The sequence below is a fragment of the Halichoerus grypus genome, chromosome 9, assembly GCF_964656455.1.
Source record: "Halichoerus grypus chromosome 9, mHalGry1.hap1.1, whole genome shotgun sequence".
NCBI lineage: Eukaryota > Metazoa > Chordata > Mammalia > Carnivora > Phocidae > Halichoerus > Halichoerus grypus.
Genome location: NC_135720.1, coordinates 68,257,561 through 68,273,486, shown reverse-complemented (window position 1 = coordinate 68,273,486; position 15,926 = coordinate 68,257,561). Strand labels below are relative to the sequence as shown.

The following is a 15,926-nucleotide window of genomic DNA, read 5'->3' as shown; positions in this document are numbered from 1 at the left end:
CTGATGCTTTAATGTCAATATGTATATCTTCTCCTCATTTGGCCAGAATATTTTTAGACTAAAAGAAGAAAACCAGGTCCAAATTAAGAATAAAATACTGAAGAATTTTCTCTTGAGACGTATGGCATCGCTTTTAGGTCAAGAGGGTACTTTTTGGGGCCCTGTGCGTGCCTCAGCAGAAAAAAATTAAACGTAAGAGATTTCATCACCCTATTAATAAATAAAGGAGCCTGCTTTCGCTTTAGCATCCTAAGTTCATGTCTGCCAACAGTGCATTTCACTGCATGGGGTGTACTTGGTGGTGGCCCAGAGACCCAGGCAATCCCCTATCCATTTGTCCACTATGGTTGAGAAGGCCAACTTGTTAAGACACTTTACCAACCATGCCTGACAACTCCGGGTTTCTTTGATTTTAAAGAGAAATCCCAGAGACCTTCAAATGATCCCAGCTTCCTTCTCCCTTGAGGGGTTTGCTTAACAATTCAGGCAAACACATTTCCTGTGATTTGTTGAGAAGCTAAAATAATTTAACAGAAAACCTAGTTAGCGGGTTACTTCAGAATGACCCACTGAAAAGGAACCAATGACAAGAGAAATAGCTAGAAAGGTATCTCTTTACAGAAGCTCAAAGGGGCCAGCTATCTCTCCAATAAAAGGTTTCCAAGGAAGGAATTTAAATATTCTCAAGAACACCTTGAGGACAAGTGTAATGAGGGGCGACTGCCTTACTGGGGGCTAGTGCTTACAACTGAAACTCATCTGCTTAGTAAGCCAGATTGGGTGTAATGCCTTGTTCCTCTGGGAGGAGACTTTCATTAATCCTCAGAAGAAAGCTCAAATTGGCAGGATGGGCCCTTGTCAAAAGCAGTCTCGGGGATTCACTGTTTGTTAATCTCTGCTTTCCTGAGGCTCTAATTCTGTACTTCCCAATACCAGCTTCTCCTTCTTGTGGCTTGTTCTCGTTGAGGGAACCACAACGTCCTGGTGGTTAACCTGTCCAGAGGGGTCTAGTGTTCACTTCTACCAGAGCCCTACAGCTTTCAGTGCTCTCAAACCAGCTTAGTGTCTATGTCAGAACAGCAGAAGTTCCTGTACTACACAGGTAGTGGAACCACAGACCCTTACAGCTCTTCAAACGATGTAACCTTGGGTTTCCATCTCCCATCACTGTATCCCGAACACACACACTCAAAGCCTGACACGGCCTCTAGGGAGAATTCTACTTGCCCCTTTGGCAAACAGTTCCCATGGGAGTAGAACCATCACAGCCCTTAGACTCTAGAGCCTACGGCCAGGTCTGGGTCACTCACAGGCCTGTGGCATGAATGTCTTCTGGCACATGGGAATTTCCCTTGTAAGTTCTCACTATTTTCTCTTTCATCCAACATACCTAAGGATTGTTCTGGGTGGATGGGGTGGGCATAGGGGGCTAGAAGTGGGTCGGGCTGCACCAGCTCAGTCTATAGTATTCTGCCGGAAATATCCAGTTTGGGGTTCCCTAAAGTCGATTCTGCCATATTTAGGGTCCCATAGATGGCCATTTGGCTATAAGTCAGGCTAGAGCCAGAAATCTGTTCTTTGGAGCATACGCTACCTTGTTGTGACTCGCACCCTAACTCATCCCACAGCAGAGCGACGTTGGGTGAGGAAGAGCCTAAGGGTAGCCTGGCATCCGCCGCGCAGGCAGCTTCGCAAGGAAGCAGTCACCTCCCTGTACGCGACTGCTCATTCCGCACGCGACCAGGGCTGTCCTCCTTCCATGAGCTTTTCCATGATTTAGAGCTGGACGACTGCACGCGGACGTTCTGGTAGCCTCGGAGAGGCAAGAGGGCAAGGAATGAAACAAGGGCACAACCACCTCCCCGCCTCATAACCGAGTCCTGTGGAGTCACGGCGTCCTTCAAAAGCAGCCAAGAGAACAGCCGCAGAAAACGGCTCCAGCAGCCGACCTGGAGGCCTCGTCCCTGGAGGATCCTCTGATCTCATTACGGCAGTCGACACTAGTCCTCACAAAACAAACAGAGGAAATTTATGCCTGCCTCAGCCTGCGGAGAGCTCCACATTCCCTGCTTAATGAGAGTTCCAGCTTCTGAGACCACAGCCACCGGGATGGGGAGGATGTCTGCTTTGCTCCGAAGAAAGAGCTGTTGTCGCCGCCTTTCCCTCTTTCTGGGGCTGGATATGAAGGCAGGGAGCCTGCAGAGAGCCACTGAACTTGTGGCCTAGGCTCTCTGCTCTGGTCCCTGCAGAGAAGTTCCCTTTCTTCTTGTGTCAACATCCCCAAGCTCAGTCGGTGGGGCCACTTCCTCTTGACCGGCTCTGGGAAAGTCGCTGCGCGGCCTTGAAGGGTTCCACCTGCTAAGGCCAGCATCCTGAGAGAGAGAGACTGCTCTGTGTGACAAGGCTCCAGGTCTTCTGGGAGGAAAACCCTTCCCCCAAAACACCCTTGCTTGAGCCTTGGAAAACTTTACCTAACTTGGGGTTCCCACTTTTGGGATAAAGGACAGGAGGGAAAATGTTACTTTATACCCTTGAATTCAATCTCAGAAGTAACTGAGTGCCCAGCTCATGAGAAAAAGAGTGAATTTCCAAACCAAAATAAGAATACAGCAGTGGTTCTGAGCCAGGGTGACTTTGCCCCCCAGGGGACATTCACGATGCATGGAGACTTTTTTTTCTTTTTGTCATGACTGGGGGAGACTGCTACTGGCATCTAGTGGGTAGAGGCCAGGGATGCTGTTAAAATATCCTACCATGCACAAAACAGCCCCCATAATAAAGAATTATTTAGTCCAAAATGTCAACAGTGCCGAGTTTGAGAAACCCTGATGGAGAGGGAACACTCAAGAATGTGGATAGGTTTAAAATAATGACGAATCTTTTTTTTCGTCACAGAAACATTTTTCAGTTTTTAATGAGTTTGAAAACAAAAAAGCTTCCATTTCAAAATAAAAACAAAATCCCAGATCATACAGATGTTTACAGTGACTAAATTTACCTAAGTAACATACATACATGTTTAGTTATAAGATGTTAACTAAATTTCTGTGACAAATATGCTTTTTTTAATATCAAATATATTTTAGCACTCATGTGGAGTCTTAAGGAAAATCTAGTCATCGTTATATATTTAAGTCTTCACTGTAGATGCTGTTATTTCTAGCACAGGTAAGCAGTCAGGGTCATCCAAAATAATGACAACTCTCAATCACATAACGCTAATGTTGATATCCCATAGTCAAAATGTACACAATTAACACCCACAAAAATTTACCAATTCTCTCTTCGAGTAAAATAAATGAAAACTACCTTTTACCTATGCAGAGTTAGATCATTAGAACTACGTGGAAAACAGTGGAGCGGTTCGACTAGACTCTTCTCAGCACCACTGTGAGTGCTGTGTTATTCTAGGTAAAGGTGTGATCTGAATGTTTACTATCATAACTCCGTGGTGAGTATTCATAGAAGGAATTTATGAGCTATGTTCTATGATTATTAAAACCATATATATATAAACTGAGTATATGTAGGTCTGGAAAAAATGGCAAAATGTTTCAGCTTCTACAATATCAACAAGTATGAGGAACCGTAGTGATGCTGACCTACATTCCAGGGAGACTGAGGAAAACAGGTGCGTAGTAGAGCTCTAAATAAATGCAGAATTGCAGAAATGTGTCACAATGAGAGTAATCATGGTGCCTATTTTGAAATTCTCCCATTTTTAATTTTCTGAACCTATCTCAAAATATTCCCTTTCCTCTACATAGCATACTCTCACTACATCGGGTATAAGAACATATGGTTAGATAACCCAGTCGTTATTCTCTCCTGAACTCTTTTAGTCCAGCAAAAGAAGGAAAAATCTGCTTCCAAGCACAGCTAATGCATGTGAAGCACATTTGAAGAAGAAAAAGAATTTCATGAATGAGCAGAAGACAATTTTTTAATGGACTGTTTTAGAGGCTTGTGGTATAAAAAGTAAACAAAACTGATTCACGAACTGTTAATACCGTTTACTATGATGCAAGAGTTGGGCTTTTTTTTTTTTTAATGTTTCAGAAGCCAGAGGAAAAGGAATACTGTGGTAGGGAAAAATGATACCTTCCATGGCATTTCAAAATCATTGCTCAATTCCTCTTGAGCAAGGAAGCCATAGTAATGACTTTATTTTACCTACCTCAATTATGGTATACCTCGAAGTAATTCTCCACATTATCCCACTTTCCTCTCTCCACTCAAGTCCTGCTAAATAATTTCTGGAAACCATTAACCAAGAGTCCTGTTTCAATTTTCCTCTCCTCCCTCCCCTGTTGCCTCAGTCATGCTGGAGTCAGGACAAAGCAAACTTGTCTTACATCACAGAGCAAACTCATTTTCTCTAAACCATTCTGCTGGTAGTTTACTGCTACTGGAACCCAGTGCTGTCAGCAGTGTGGTCTTTGTTTGGTGGGTGTTGCTTTAAAAATAAAAAAAAAGTTTCCCCACGCCCCCTTCTGCTTTTAAATACAGGCGAATAGTTTGAGGAGCCTCCCCAGCCTGGCTCCACCCCACTGTGTAAACTAGACATTACCTTATACACAAATGAATCTACAGCATTCCTCAGTCTAGCTGCCTCGCTGCAAAATTCCTATGCTCCCCAGCAGCCACGGCAGCACACACTCCCCCTGGCTTCCCTCCTCTTTCGTCTTCCCCCACCCTCTCTCTCTCTCTCTCTCTTTTTTTTTTAAATTTCCACTGCCTCACTGTGTTTTTGTGTAAATGATCTCACATGACTCAACAAATCCATCTGCCTGAAGCAGGCCAAGTCTGGAGCCCTCCCAGGAGGGAGGAGAAGAATTGCTTTGTGGAAAGGACCTGGAGCTCTGCCCTTTCTCTGGCTCGAATTACCCGCCTGTCAGGCCTGACGGATTTGGCTAAAAATAAAAGGAAGCGGGCCGTGAAAAGCAGATGAATGGGCTCAGCAGTTCCTTAGATAACACAGGCCTGCTGTTGCCCAAAGCTCCCCAAACAGAAACTTCAAATGCAGGCCCTGTGAGCTCGGCGATGTGGCTTCCAGGTGAAAGGGGGCTGTCAGATCCACTGGAGGAGGGAGGGGGGCATGGCCTGTGTTTTAGATTTCTGTTTCAGAACTTGTGTGTGTGTATGTGTGTGTCAGAGAGAGAGAGAGAGAGAGAGAGAAAGAGAGAGAGATTCCTGTATAAAAAGGTTCTCAGAAAAACAGGAGAGTTCAGTGGAGTGAAGGCTTGGCTTGCAAAAAAAAAAAAAAAAAAAATGTTGTTTCCACTACAGAATTACTCTTCTCCATACCTCCCAACACCAGACATTTTAAGCCTCCCTATGATGTCACTTCTGCATTCAGAGCCAGCAAAAAGCTAAAAGTCCTTCTTGTAAGTGTATGCCCAGCGCCCGCAGTGGGTATTAAGCACTTAGGTTGGCAATGTAATGACACACTGTAACAATCTGTAATATGAAGCAGTCAGCAAAGCCCTGGCTCTGAAAGCTATTTCTCCCGACCATTAACCATATGTTTGGCTCCTCGGATAGCCAAGCGGGTGTTCCAGCTTACCATCTGGTTTCTATCCACACAAGCAACTGCAAAGCACAGACTATCTCCCTCTGGAGCTGCGTGTTTCTTTTTCTCTCTCTTTTCCGTTCTTCCCTTCCCTTTTCCTCCTCCCAGACCCTTTGGTTCCCTCTGCTAAAGAATTCTCTGCCATTCATCACGTGCAAAGAAAACTTTACCTGAAGTGGTAGCAGCAGAGCCATTAAGAACGCACAGCTGTATTGTAAACATGCCAGAGGGCCGTTTACCATCCGCTGAATCTGAAGAACACAGTCTCTACCCCCTTCTTCATCTCCTATTGAGCGCTGACACTTGATCCAGTTTGTTAAAAATAGGTACATTCTTGACAGATCCAGGGGTTGTTGTGGTGCCCTTCACACTCACTTCATATTCTGGGAGTGGGGCTTTAAAGCACACGCAAGCGCGCGCACGAACACACACACACACACACACACACACACACACACACACACGTTTGCCTCTGCATTCAATCTGCATGACATCAGTCTCTCACAGATGACATACCGGCTGCAAATAACGAAGTTAACTAAATAAAGGATTCTATTCCTTTTTATGCCCTAAAGGATTCCATCCCAAGTGTGTGTGTTTTTTCTTTCTTTCTTTCTTTTCCTTTTCTTTCTTTCTTTTTTTCTTTCTTTTCCTTTCTTTCTTTTTTTCTTCCTTTCTTTCTTAAAGAGCCAGCCACTTCAACAAATCGATAATTTGCAAAACGTATGCTAATTTACATCTGCATTTTAATAGTATAAATCATGGAACATGCTATCAAGAGTTCATGGGATTTTCTTACCAAGTGCCAGAGCACTGATCCCGGATTTTCTTCTTTTCAAAATTTCAGGAACTTTGTAACTTTTTAAAAATATATGGAAAGACCTGTGATAAACAGACATTAGGTAATTTTTTCTCCTGTCCCCACAAGAATTATATGTGCCTTACCAGCCTGTTTTTACGGAATTAGGAAATTCAAGCTAATTCTTTCCCACACCTTAAAAAAAAAGCACTGGTTTCTCACATACCAAGAACAAAAGGAACAATATCATTAAAAAGTGATTAAGCAGAATGTCAGATTTTATCAACATGGCAGGGCTATGGAGGTTCTGTCTGGGAGAAGTGTTTATTCAGGCTAACAAGCACGCCAGGAAGGCCACTACCTGTGCAAACTTTTACACCCACTGCCCTTGTCAGTCCCCTTTCCATGATCTAAAATAGATCTTTTGTTAGCTATTTCTACCAGTAAGGGACATTAAAGTTCTGCTGCATGTAGGTTTTAGAGAAATGGGAAATTTTAATTTCAGACAACTTAGGAAATTGTCTACAGAAGTTAGGCTTAATTAAATTTTGTTTTGACCCTGAAATCCTACATTAAGAATAACATCACGTTACTTTTTTTTTTTTTAAAGATTTTATTTATTTATTTGACAGAGAGAGACACAGCGAGAGAGGGAACACAAGCAGGGGGAGTGGGAGAGGGAGAAGCAGGCTTCCCACGGAGCAGGGAGCCTGATGCGGGACTCGATCCCAGGACCCCAGGATCATGACCTGAGCCGAAGGCAGACGCTTAACGACTGAGCCACCCAGGTGCCCCCATCACGTTACCTTTACTCACAATATCGTTAATAAAAGGAAAGAAAAATGATCACCTAAAAACTTCAACATTTTTATAGTGTACCTGGCTCTTTAAGCACTTGCGGAATCACCTTATCACAAGATATTTATGCTATTCATAAATACTGGTACCTAGGCGCTCCTCCCCCAGCCCAATTACAGCAGGATCCCTGGGGGTGGGCCTGGGCATCAGTACTTTTGAAAGCTTCCCAGTTGTATCTATCATGCAGCCAGAGTTGAGAAGTCTTATGCTGTATGAACACTCATGACACCAGAAACTAGGAAACATTTGGGATGGAAATGGAAATGAAATTTAGGATTAGAACAGTGACTTTCAATCTTGTTTAGAAGTGGAATCTTCAATTGAAAAAATCTTATATGAAATCCCTGTATACAAAATAGTAAAAGTGTCACTTATACTCTCATTTTATACTCTCAGTCTGTACTCTCATCTATAGATTTCATAAGTTCAAATATATAATTTTTTAATTACTGTAAGTCAACCAGTGAGGATGAAGAGGCCATTTTATTGAACATAAAAATCTGAAATTGGGGTCACGGCTGAGAAGTCCAGCGCTGTCCACCTCAACATGCAATTTTTTCCATGGCCAATGGTTCGGATGATCAAGGCTGGATATATGTAAAAAGAGCAGTGTACAGCAGTAGGATTACATTAATTCATACATTAATTTAATAAATGTCGATTAAATGCCTAGTACACACCAGATACTGCCCTCACGGGTCATCACAGGAATAAGCTGTGCCTTTTCCCTTGAGAAGCCTAGTTAAGAAGACATATCATGGCATCACAGCAATGTAAGCATAATAATAGAGGCATCAAGAACCTGTGATGGGGAGAATTGGCTAATTCTCTTTGAGGAAACGGGGCATAACTTCACCAGCATGGGACAATTAAATCAGGTCCTAAAAATATGAGTAAGATTTTTAGAGCTAACAAAGAAAGGGAAGGACATTTCAGGAAGAAGGAAGAGTATATGAAAAAAAAAAAAAAAAAACAACCCACAAGTATAAATAGGTTTGGTGAGATCTGGGGGTTATGAGAAATTCTAAAGAGGTCAGGAAGGGCTGGGGCACAAGGCTAAAGAGGTATCTGAAGCCAGGTTATAAGAAACTTGAAATGTCATGATACAGTTAAGACTAACACTGACCAGGGCGCCTGGGTGGCTCAGATGGTTAAGTGTCTGCCTTGGGCTCAGGTCATGATACCAGGGTCCTGGGATCGAGTCCCGCATCGGGCTCCCTGCTCCTTGGGAGCCTGCTTCTCCCTCTGCCTCTCTCTCTCATGAGTAAATAAATAAAATCTTAAAAAAGAAAAAAAAGACTAGCACTGACCAATAGACATATAAGGTGAACCATACACATAATTTCAAATTTTCCAATATCCACATTAAAAAAATAAAAAGAAATAGAATTTAATTTTGATGATACATTATTTAGACCAGTTTATCTCAAATATAACCATTTCAACATGTAATCAATATAAAAATGATTAATGAGATATTTTATATTTTTTTCTCACTAGGTCTTTAAAATAGGGTGTGGGATTTTTATCTATAACATCCCAATTTGGACTAGCCACATTTTAAGAGCTCAATAGACACACGTGGCTAGTGGATACTGTATTGGAGAGCACGGGTTTACCCCTTATCCTACAGGGAGTGTAGGCCAAAGGACTTGCTGGGGACAGCAACAGTGTGGAGAAGTAGATAGAAGACTAGGTCTGGGAGAGGCTTGCAGGCTGTTTCCATAGTCCAAGCAAGGGAAGAGAAGGATGACACTTGAGACCAGGCATGGCATGGCAGTAGGATGGCATGGAAGGGTCAGAATCAAAAAACATTTCTAGAAAGAATTCATAAGGGACACCTGGGTGGCTCAGTTGGTTGGGCGTCTGCCTTCGACTTGGGTCATGATCCCGGGGTCCTGGGATCAAGTCCCGTATCAGGCTCCTTGCCCAGTGGGGAACCTGCTTCTCCCTCTGCCTGCCTCTTTCTCTCTGACAAGTAAATAAATAAAATCTTAAAAAAAAAAGAATTCATAAAACTACAAATGATTGTATATGAGAGATAAAGGAGGAAAAAATCATGGGACTGTCAAATAGATTTTTAGTGCTAAAATTTGTGCTTAGTGTAAAGTTACTGTGTATTTAAGATGAGGCTGTGTTGTTCCTTTCAAGCTTGCTTCCCTCTGCTGTGGAAAGCAATGTCATTTAATAAACACGTGCTGAGCACCCACCATGAGCTAGGTAACGCCAGCAACTGTCATGAATGAGACACAGTTCTTCCCTTCAAGGGGCTCAGATATAGTGTGGGAGACAAACAACAAGCTACAAGGAAGTGCTAAGTATATTATCAGAAGGATGTGAAAGGAGGTCTACAAAATGTTCCATAAAGTATAACATAACTATTTCCTACAGTAGATTCAGTGGAACTTTAGAGATAGCAGGGAGTGGGGCTTTCAGATAGTAGTAGGCTTATCAACTATCAAATTTTTTTGATTCAAGAAAACAGTTCACCCATTTTACCCATCCTAGCTCTTACAACCACCAATCTGTTCTCTGTACCTATCAGGAGCTTATTTGTATGTTTTTTTTAAGATTCCACATGTAAGAGAGACCATTTGGTATTTTTCTTTGCCTGACTTATTTCACCTAGCATAATGCCCTTGGGGTCCACCCATGTTGTCGCAAATGGTAAGATTGCATTTTTTATGGCTGAATAATATTCCACTGAAAATATATTTTATATGCATATATATAAGTACCAATTTCTTTATTCATTTATCTATCAATAGGCACTTAGGTTGTTTTCATATCTTGGCTATTTTAAATGCTGCTGCAATGAACATGATGGTACATATATCTTTCCAAATTCATGTTTTTGTTTTCTTCAGATAAATATCCAGAAGTGGAATTGCCAGATAATAAAGTAGTTCTATTTTTAATTTTTTGAGGAATCGCCATATGATTTTCCATAGTGGTCGCACCGATTTACATTCCTACCCACAGTATCCAAGGGTTCCCTTTTCTCTACATCCTTGTCAACACTTGTTATTTCTTGTCTTTTTGATTTAGCAGACATTCTAACAGGTATGAGGTGACATCTCATTGTAGTTTTCATTTCCATTTCCCTGATAATTAATGACGTTGAACATCTTTTCATGTACCTATTGGCTATCTATACGTCTTTTTTTTTTTTAAAGATTTTATTTATTTATTTGACAGAGAAAGAGACAGTGAGAGAGGGAACACAAGCAGGGGGAGTGGGAGAGGGAGAAGCAGGCTTCCCGATGTGGGGCTTGATCCCAGGACCCTGGGATCATGACCTGAGCTGAAGGCAGACACTTAACGACTGAGCCACTCAGGCACCCCATGTCTTCTTTTTTTTTAATTTAATTTAATTTAATTAATTTATTTGACAGAGAGAGACACAGCGAGAGAGGGAACACAAGCAGGGGGAGTGGGAGAGGGAGAAGCAGGCTTCCCGCCGAGCAGGGAGCCCGACACGGGGCTCAATCCCAGGACCCTGGGATCATAACCTGAGCCGAAGGCAGACACTCAATGACTGAGCCACCCAGGTGTCCCTATCTATATGTCTTTTTTGAAAAAATGTCTATTCAGATCTTCTGCCCCTTTTTAAATCAGATTGTTTTTTGTTTTTCTGAGGTTTTTTTTTTTTTTTTTTTTTTTGCTACTGAATTGCACGAGTTCTTCATATATCTTGAATATTAGCCCTTATCAGATATAGGACTTGCAAATTATTTTCCCCTTTCAGTAGGTTGCCTTTTCATTTTGTTGATGGTTTCTTCTGCTGTACCAAAGCTTTTTAGTTTGAAGTAGCCTCACTTATTTATTTTTGCTTTTGTTGCCTTTGCTTTTGCTGTCAGGTTCAAAAAATCATCATCAAGACCAAAGTCAAGGAGCTTACTGTCTATGTTTTCTTCTAGGAGTTTTATGATTTCAGGTCTTTCATTTACGTCTTTAATCCATTTCAAGTTAATTTTTGTGTGTGGTATAAGATAGGGGTCCAGTTTCATTCTTTTGCATGCAGCTTTCCAATTTTCCCAACACCATTTGTTGAATAGACTATCCTCTCTCCATTGTATATCCTTGGCTCCTTTATTGTAAATTAATTGACCAAATATACATGGTCAATTTCTGGGCTTTCTATTCTGTTCCATTGATCTATCTGTTTTTACTCCAATACCATACTCTTTTGATTACTATAGCTTTGTAATATAGTTTGAAATTAGGAAGCAGAATGCCTCCAGCTTTGTTCTTCTTTCTCAAGATTGCTCTGGCTATTCAGGGTCTTTTGTGGTTCCAAACAAATTTTAGGATTGTCTGTTCTATTTCTGTGAAAAATACCACTGGAATTTTGATAGGGATTACACTGAATCTATATACTGCTTTTTGATGGATTGTTTGGGGTTTTTTATATACAATATCATGTCATCTGCAAATAATGACAGTTTTACTTGTTCCTTTCCAGTTTGGATGCCTCTTTTCTTTTCTTTTTCTTGCCTGACTGCTCTGGCTTGGACTTCCAATACTATGTTCTTAAATGTAAATGAACTGAATTACCCAATCAAGAGAAAGAGTAGCTGAATGAATAACAAAACAAGACCTATCTATATGCTGCCTACAAGAGACACTCTTTAGATGTAAGGATACACATAGACTGAAAATGAAGGGATAGAAAAAGATATTCATACAAATGGAAACCAAAAGAAAACTGGAGTAGCTGTAGTTCTATCAGATAAAATGGACTTTAAATCAAAAACTGTAATGAGACCAAAAAAAGGTGTTACATAAGGGCTCAATCCAAGAAGATAAAACATTTGTAAATATTGATGCATCCAACATAGAAGCAACTAAACACATGAAGCAAATATTAACAGGCCTAAAGAGAGAAATACAATGATAGTAGGGGACTTCAATGCCTCACTTACATCAATGGATGGATCATCCAGACAGAAAATCAATAAAGGAACGTTGACCTTAAATGACGTGTAAGATCAGATGGACTTAACAGATATTTACAGAACATTCCATCCAAAAGCAAAAGACTACACATTCTTCTCAAATACATATGGAACATTTTCTGAGACAGATCATATGTTAGGCCGTAAATAAACTTAAGAGAACTGAAATTTTATTAAGCATCTTTTCCAACCACAATGGTATGAAACTAGAAATTAATTACATTAATAAAATTGGAAAAATCACAGATATGTGGAGATTAAACAACATGCTAGTGAAAACCAATGGGTCTTCTTAAAATCAAAAGAAAATTTAAAAATACCTTGAGACAAATGAAAATGGAAATGTACCAAATCAAAATTTATGGGATGCAGCAAAAGCAGTTCCAAGAGGGACGTTCACAGTGATAAATGCCTACCTCAAGAAACAATAAACATTTCAAATAAACAACCTAACATTACACCTCAAGAAAACAGAAAAAGAAGAACAAATGAAGCCCAAAGTTAGGTAGAAGAAAGGAAATAACAAATATTAGAGCAGAAATAAATAAATGAAAGAGACTGAAAGGACAACAGAAAAGATAAATGTCACCAAGAGCTGGTTCTTTCAAAAGATAGACAAAATCGGCAAACCTTTAGCTAGACTCACCAAAGAGAAAGAGAGAGAGAGAGAGACAGCGCACACTCAAATAAAATCAGAAATGAAAGAGGAAATGTTACAACTGATAACAAAGAAATACAAAGAATCATAAGAGATTACACTGAACAATTATACATCAACAAGTTGGACAACCTAGAAGAAATGGATAAATTCCTAGAAACATACCACCTACCAAGACTGAATCATGATGATACAGAAAATCTGAACAGTCCAATTACTAGCAAGGAGATTGAATCAGTAATCAAAAACCTCCCAAAAAACAAAACTCTGGGACCAGATTGTTTCACTGGTGAATTCTACCAACGTTCAAAGAATATAGATCCTTCTCAAACTCTTCCAAAAAACTGAAGAGGGAGGAACTCTTCCAAACATATTTTAAGAGGCCCTGATACCAAAACCAGACAAGGATGCCACAAAAAAAGATTATTATAGGCCAATATCCCCGATGAACACAGACACAAAAATCCTCAACAAAATACTAGCAAACTGAATTCAACAACAGAGTAAAAGGATCATATACTACAATCACGTGGGATTTACGCCAGGGATGTAAGAATGGTTTAATATCCACAAATCAGTCAATGTGATACACATTAACAAAATGAAGGATAAAAATCATATGATCATCTCAATAGATGCAGAAAAGCATTTGATAAAATTCAACATCTGTTTATGATAAAAACTCTCAACAAAGCAGATACAGAGGGAACGTACCTCAACACAATAAAGACCATATATGATAAGCCCACAGCCAACATCATATCCAATGGTGAAAAGATGAAAGCTTTTCCTCTAAGATTAGGAACAAGACAAAGATGACCACTGTTGGCAATTTCATTCAACATTGTATTGGAAGTTCTACCCAGAGCAATTAGGCAAGAAAAAGAAATAACTGACTTTTAAAAGATTTTATTTATTTGTCAGAGAGAGAGAGAGCACAAGCAGAGGGAGTGGGAGAGGGAGAAGCAGGCCTCCGCTGAGCAGGGAGCCGGATTAGGGGCTCGATCCCAGGACCCTGGGATCATGACCTGAGCCGAAGGCAGACGCTTAACCACTGAGCCTCCCAGGCGTCCCAGAAATAACTGACTTTTAAAACTGATATAGCATACGATTTATTTCTGTGTTTGTATTTGGTGGCAATGTGTTAAGAAAATCCTGATGTTCACAGGTAACTACAGGTATCACTTGCTGTCCGAATCCCTGCTCTATAAACTCAGGGACCAAACAGATTCAGACAAATTTTCAGATAAATGTTTTGCTATCTGCTAGTCTTATTACTTGTCTATGAAACTTAGAAACCTAATTGACACAAATAACACTGTATTCTTTTCTATGGGAACTCACTGTGGGAAATTTCTGTATCCATATTCTGGAAATGAATGAATTGAAACAGCAAGGGACAGTTATACTGAAAATGATAACAGTTCTTTAGCAATTCATTTTGTTATCTCACAATATGCCTCAAAACCCCAAAAGCTTGGGAAAGATGCAGTAGTTAAGATTTTTTTATTTCAAATTTTAACACTAAAGATAATCTGACAACTACTTGATTTAACAGTCAAGGAGCATCTAAAATGTAGAGTGGGTATACAGAACCCTAAGACAGAATATATGTCATTAAGTGATATGCGCTTTGTTTACTTACTACACAACTGGCCATTAATCTACGCAGAAAGCTACACCCAACAGAGAACCCCCCCACCCCCCGCAAGCTCTGCCCGGCATGGAATTGAGTGGGCTAAATATGTTTAACAAGAGGAATTTGCTTGTTCAATTCATGATCAGGCTGGAATCTGAAAAACACTGGTACTGAACTTCCTTATCAATGACTAACTTATAAGAAGTTCAAATATATAAGCCCAAACAGCAGAAAACACTTAATTTAAGATTAACTTGATAGTCCAATTCAATGCCTTGGTGGTCCCAATGTGTTAAAATTTCATATACAACATGTTTAAGTATGCGTGTGTTTTTATTATGATTATACAAAATTGTTTAAAATATATTAAAAATGAAATGCAAATTAAACATTTGCAGAGCCCCTCAAGTATCTCCAGGAAACTTGTGCAGACCAGAGTTTTTGAAAACTACAGGCTTACGGTCCCCAAGGTTAAGATGTAAATCTAAGAGCAACAATTTGGTGCACCTACTATTTAAGGTTCATCGGGGCATTCCTAAACTTTAGCCAAGAGCAGATACCACTCCTCATTATCCTAAAAGCACTAAAGCTGAGAAGCAATCCTGAAAGAAACCGTTTTAAGATTCTCTGGTGAGTTCAAATTAAAGCGGCTGGGACCCAAATCTGACATACATTATTCACTTCTCAATGTTGTTCATTCACTGATTCTCTCAACAATATTCACTGAGCACCTACTATGTGCCAGGCACTGTTCTAAAATTTGAGCTACACCAGTGAAGAAAACAGACAAAACCCCTACTTTTATGGAATTTAGCGTCTTGGGGGGGGAAGGGGAGCAGCGGTGGGGAGACAGACTTTAAACACAAATAAGAAACATAATAAATAAGTTATTTTTGTTATAAAGTGACAGGTACAATGAAAAAAAGGGAAATGGAATGGAGAAGAAAGGCTGCAATTTTAAATAGGATGGTCAGGGGAGGTGAGGAGGTGAAAGTGGGTCAGTGACTTGAAGGAGGTGAGAGGTAAACCAAGAGACGGGTTGAAGCAGTGGGTCTCAAAGTGCGGTCCCAGGACCATCAGCATCCCCTGAAAACTTTTCACTGGCTCAAAACCGTGAGGAGGGGTGGGTGACAGTCTGTCTTAACCAGTGCTCCAGAAGATTCTGATGCACACTAAGTCTGAGGACCACGGCCCTAGGAAGAGGGAGGGCCCTAGACTAGAAGCAGGCCTAGGATATTCTACAGAAACAGGGGTAAGATCGGGGTCTGGTCACGAGTGCCAGAAGGACACTGGCGGAGGTGAGGAAAGAGAGCTGGAGGGCAACCAGAGCACGGACAGCTTTTAGGCCACAGCGAGGCTTTTACTCCAAGTGAAATGGGGAGCCTTGTGGGGGGGTTTGGGGCAGAGGAGCCGCATGGCCTGGTTTATATTTTAAAAGGTTC

At 40.7% G+C, this 15,926-nt stretch overlaps 1 protein-coding gene across 8 annotated transcripts in view; it reads right to left on the bottom strand.

Annotated features, from left to right (window-relative positions):
- BACH2 (BACH transcriptional regulator 2) overlaps positions 1–15,926 on the bottom strand; it is a 353,067-nt gene that overhangs the window by 263,729 nt on the left and 73,412 nt on the right. For 4 of the 8 annotated variants that reach the window (XM_078054987.1, XM_078054986.1, XM_078054994.1 and 1 more), the window contains exon 1: positions 5,743–6,564. The exons of the other annotated variants lie outside the window; for them this stretch is intronic. In XM_078054987.1, coding sequence (XP_077911113.1) covers positions 5,743–5,794 — 52 coding nt within the window. In that variant the 5' untranslated portion in view covers positions 5,795–6,564. Of the gene's footprint in view, positions 1–5,742; positions 6,565–15,926 lie in introns of those variants that run through there. 8 annotated transcript variants of the gene reach the window in all.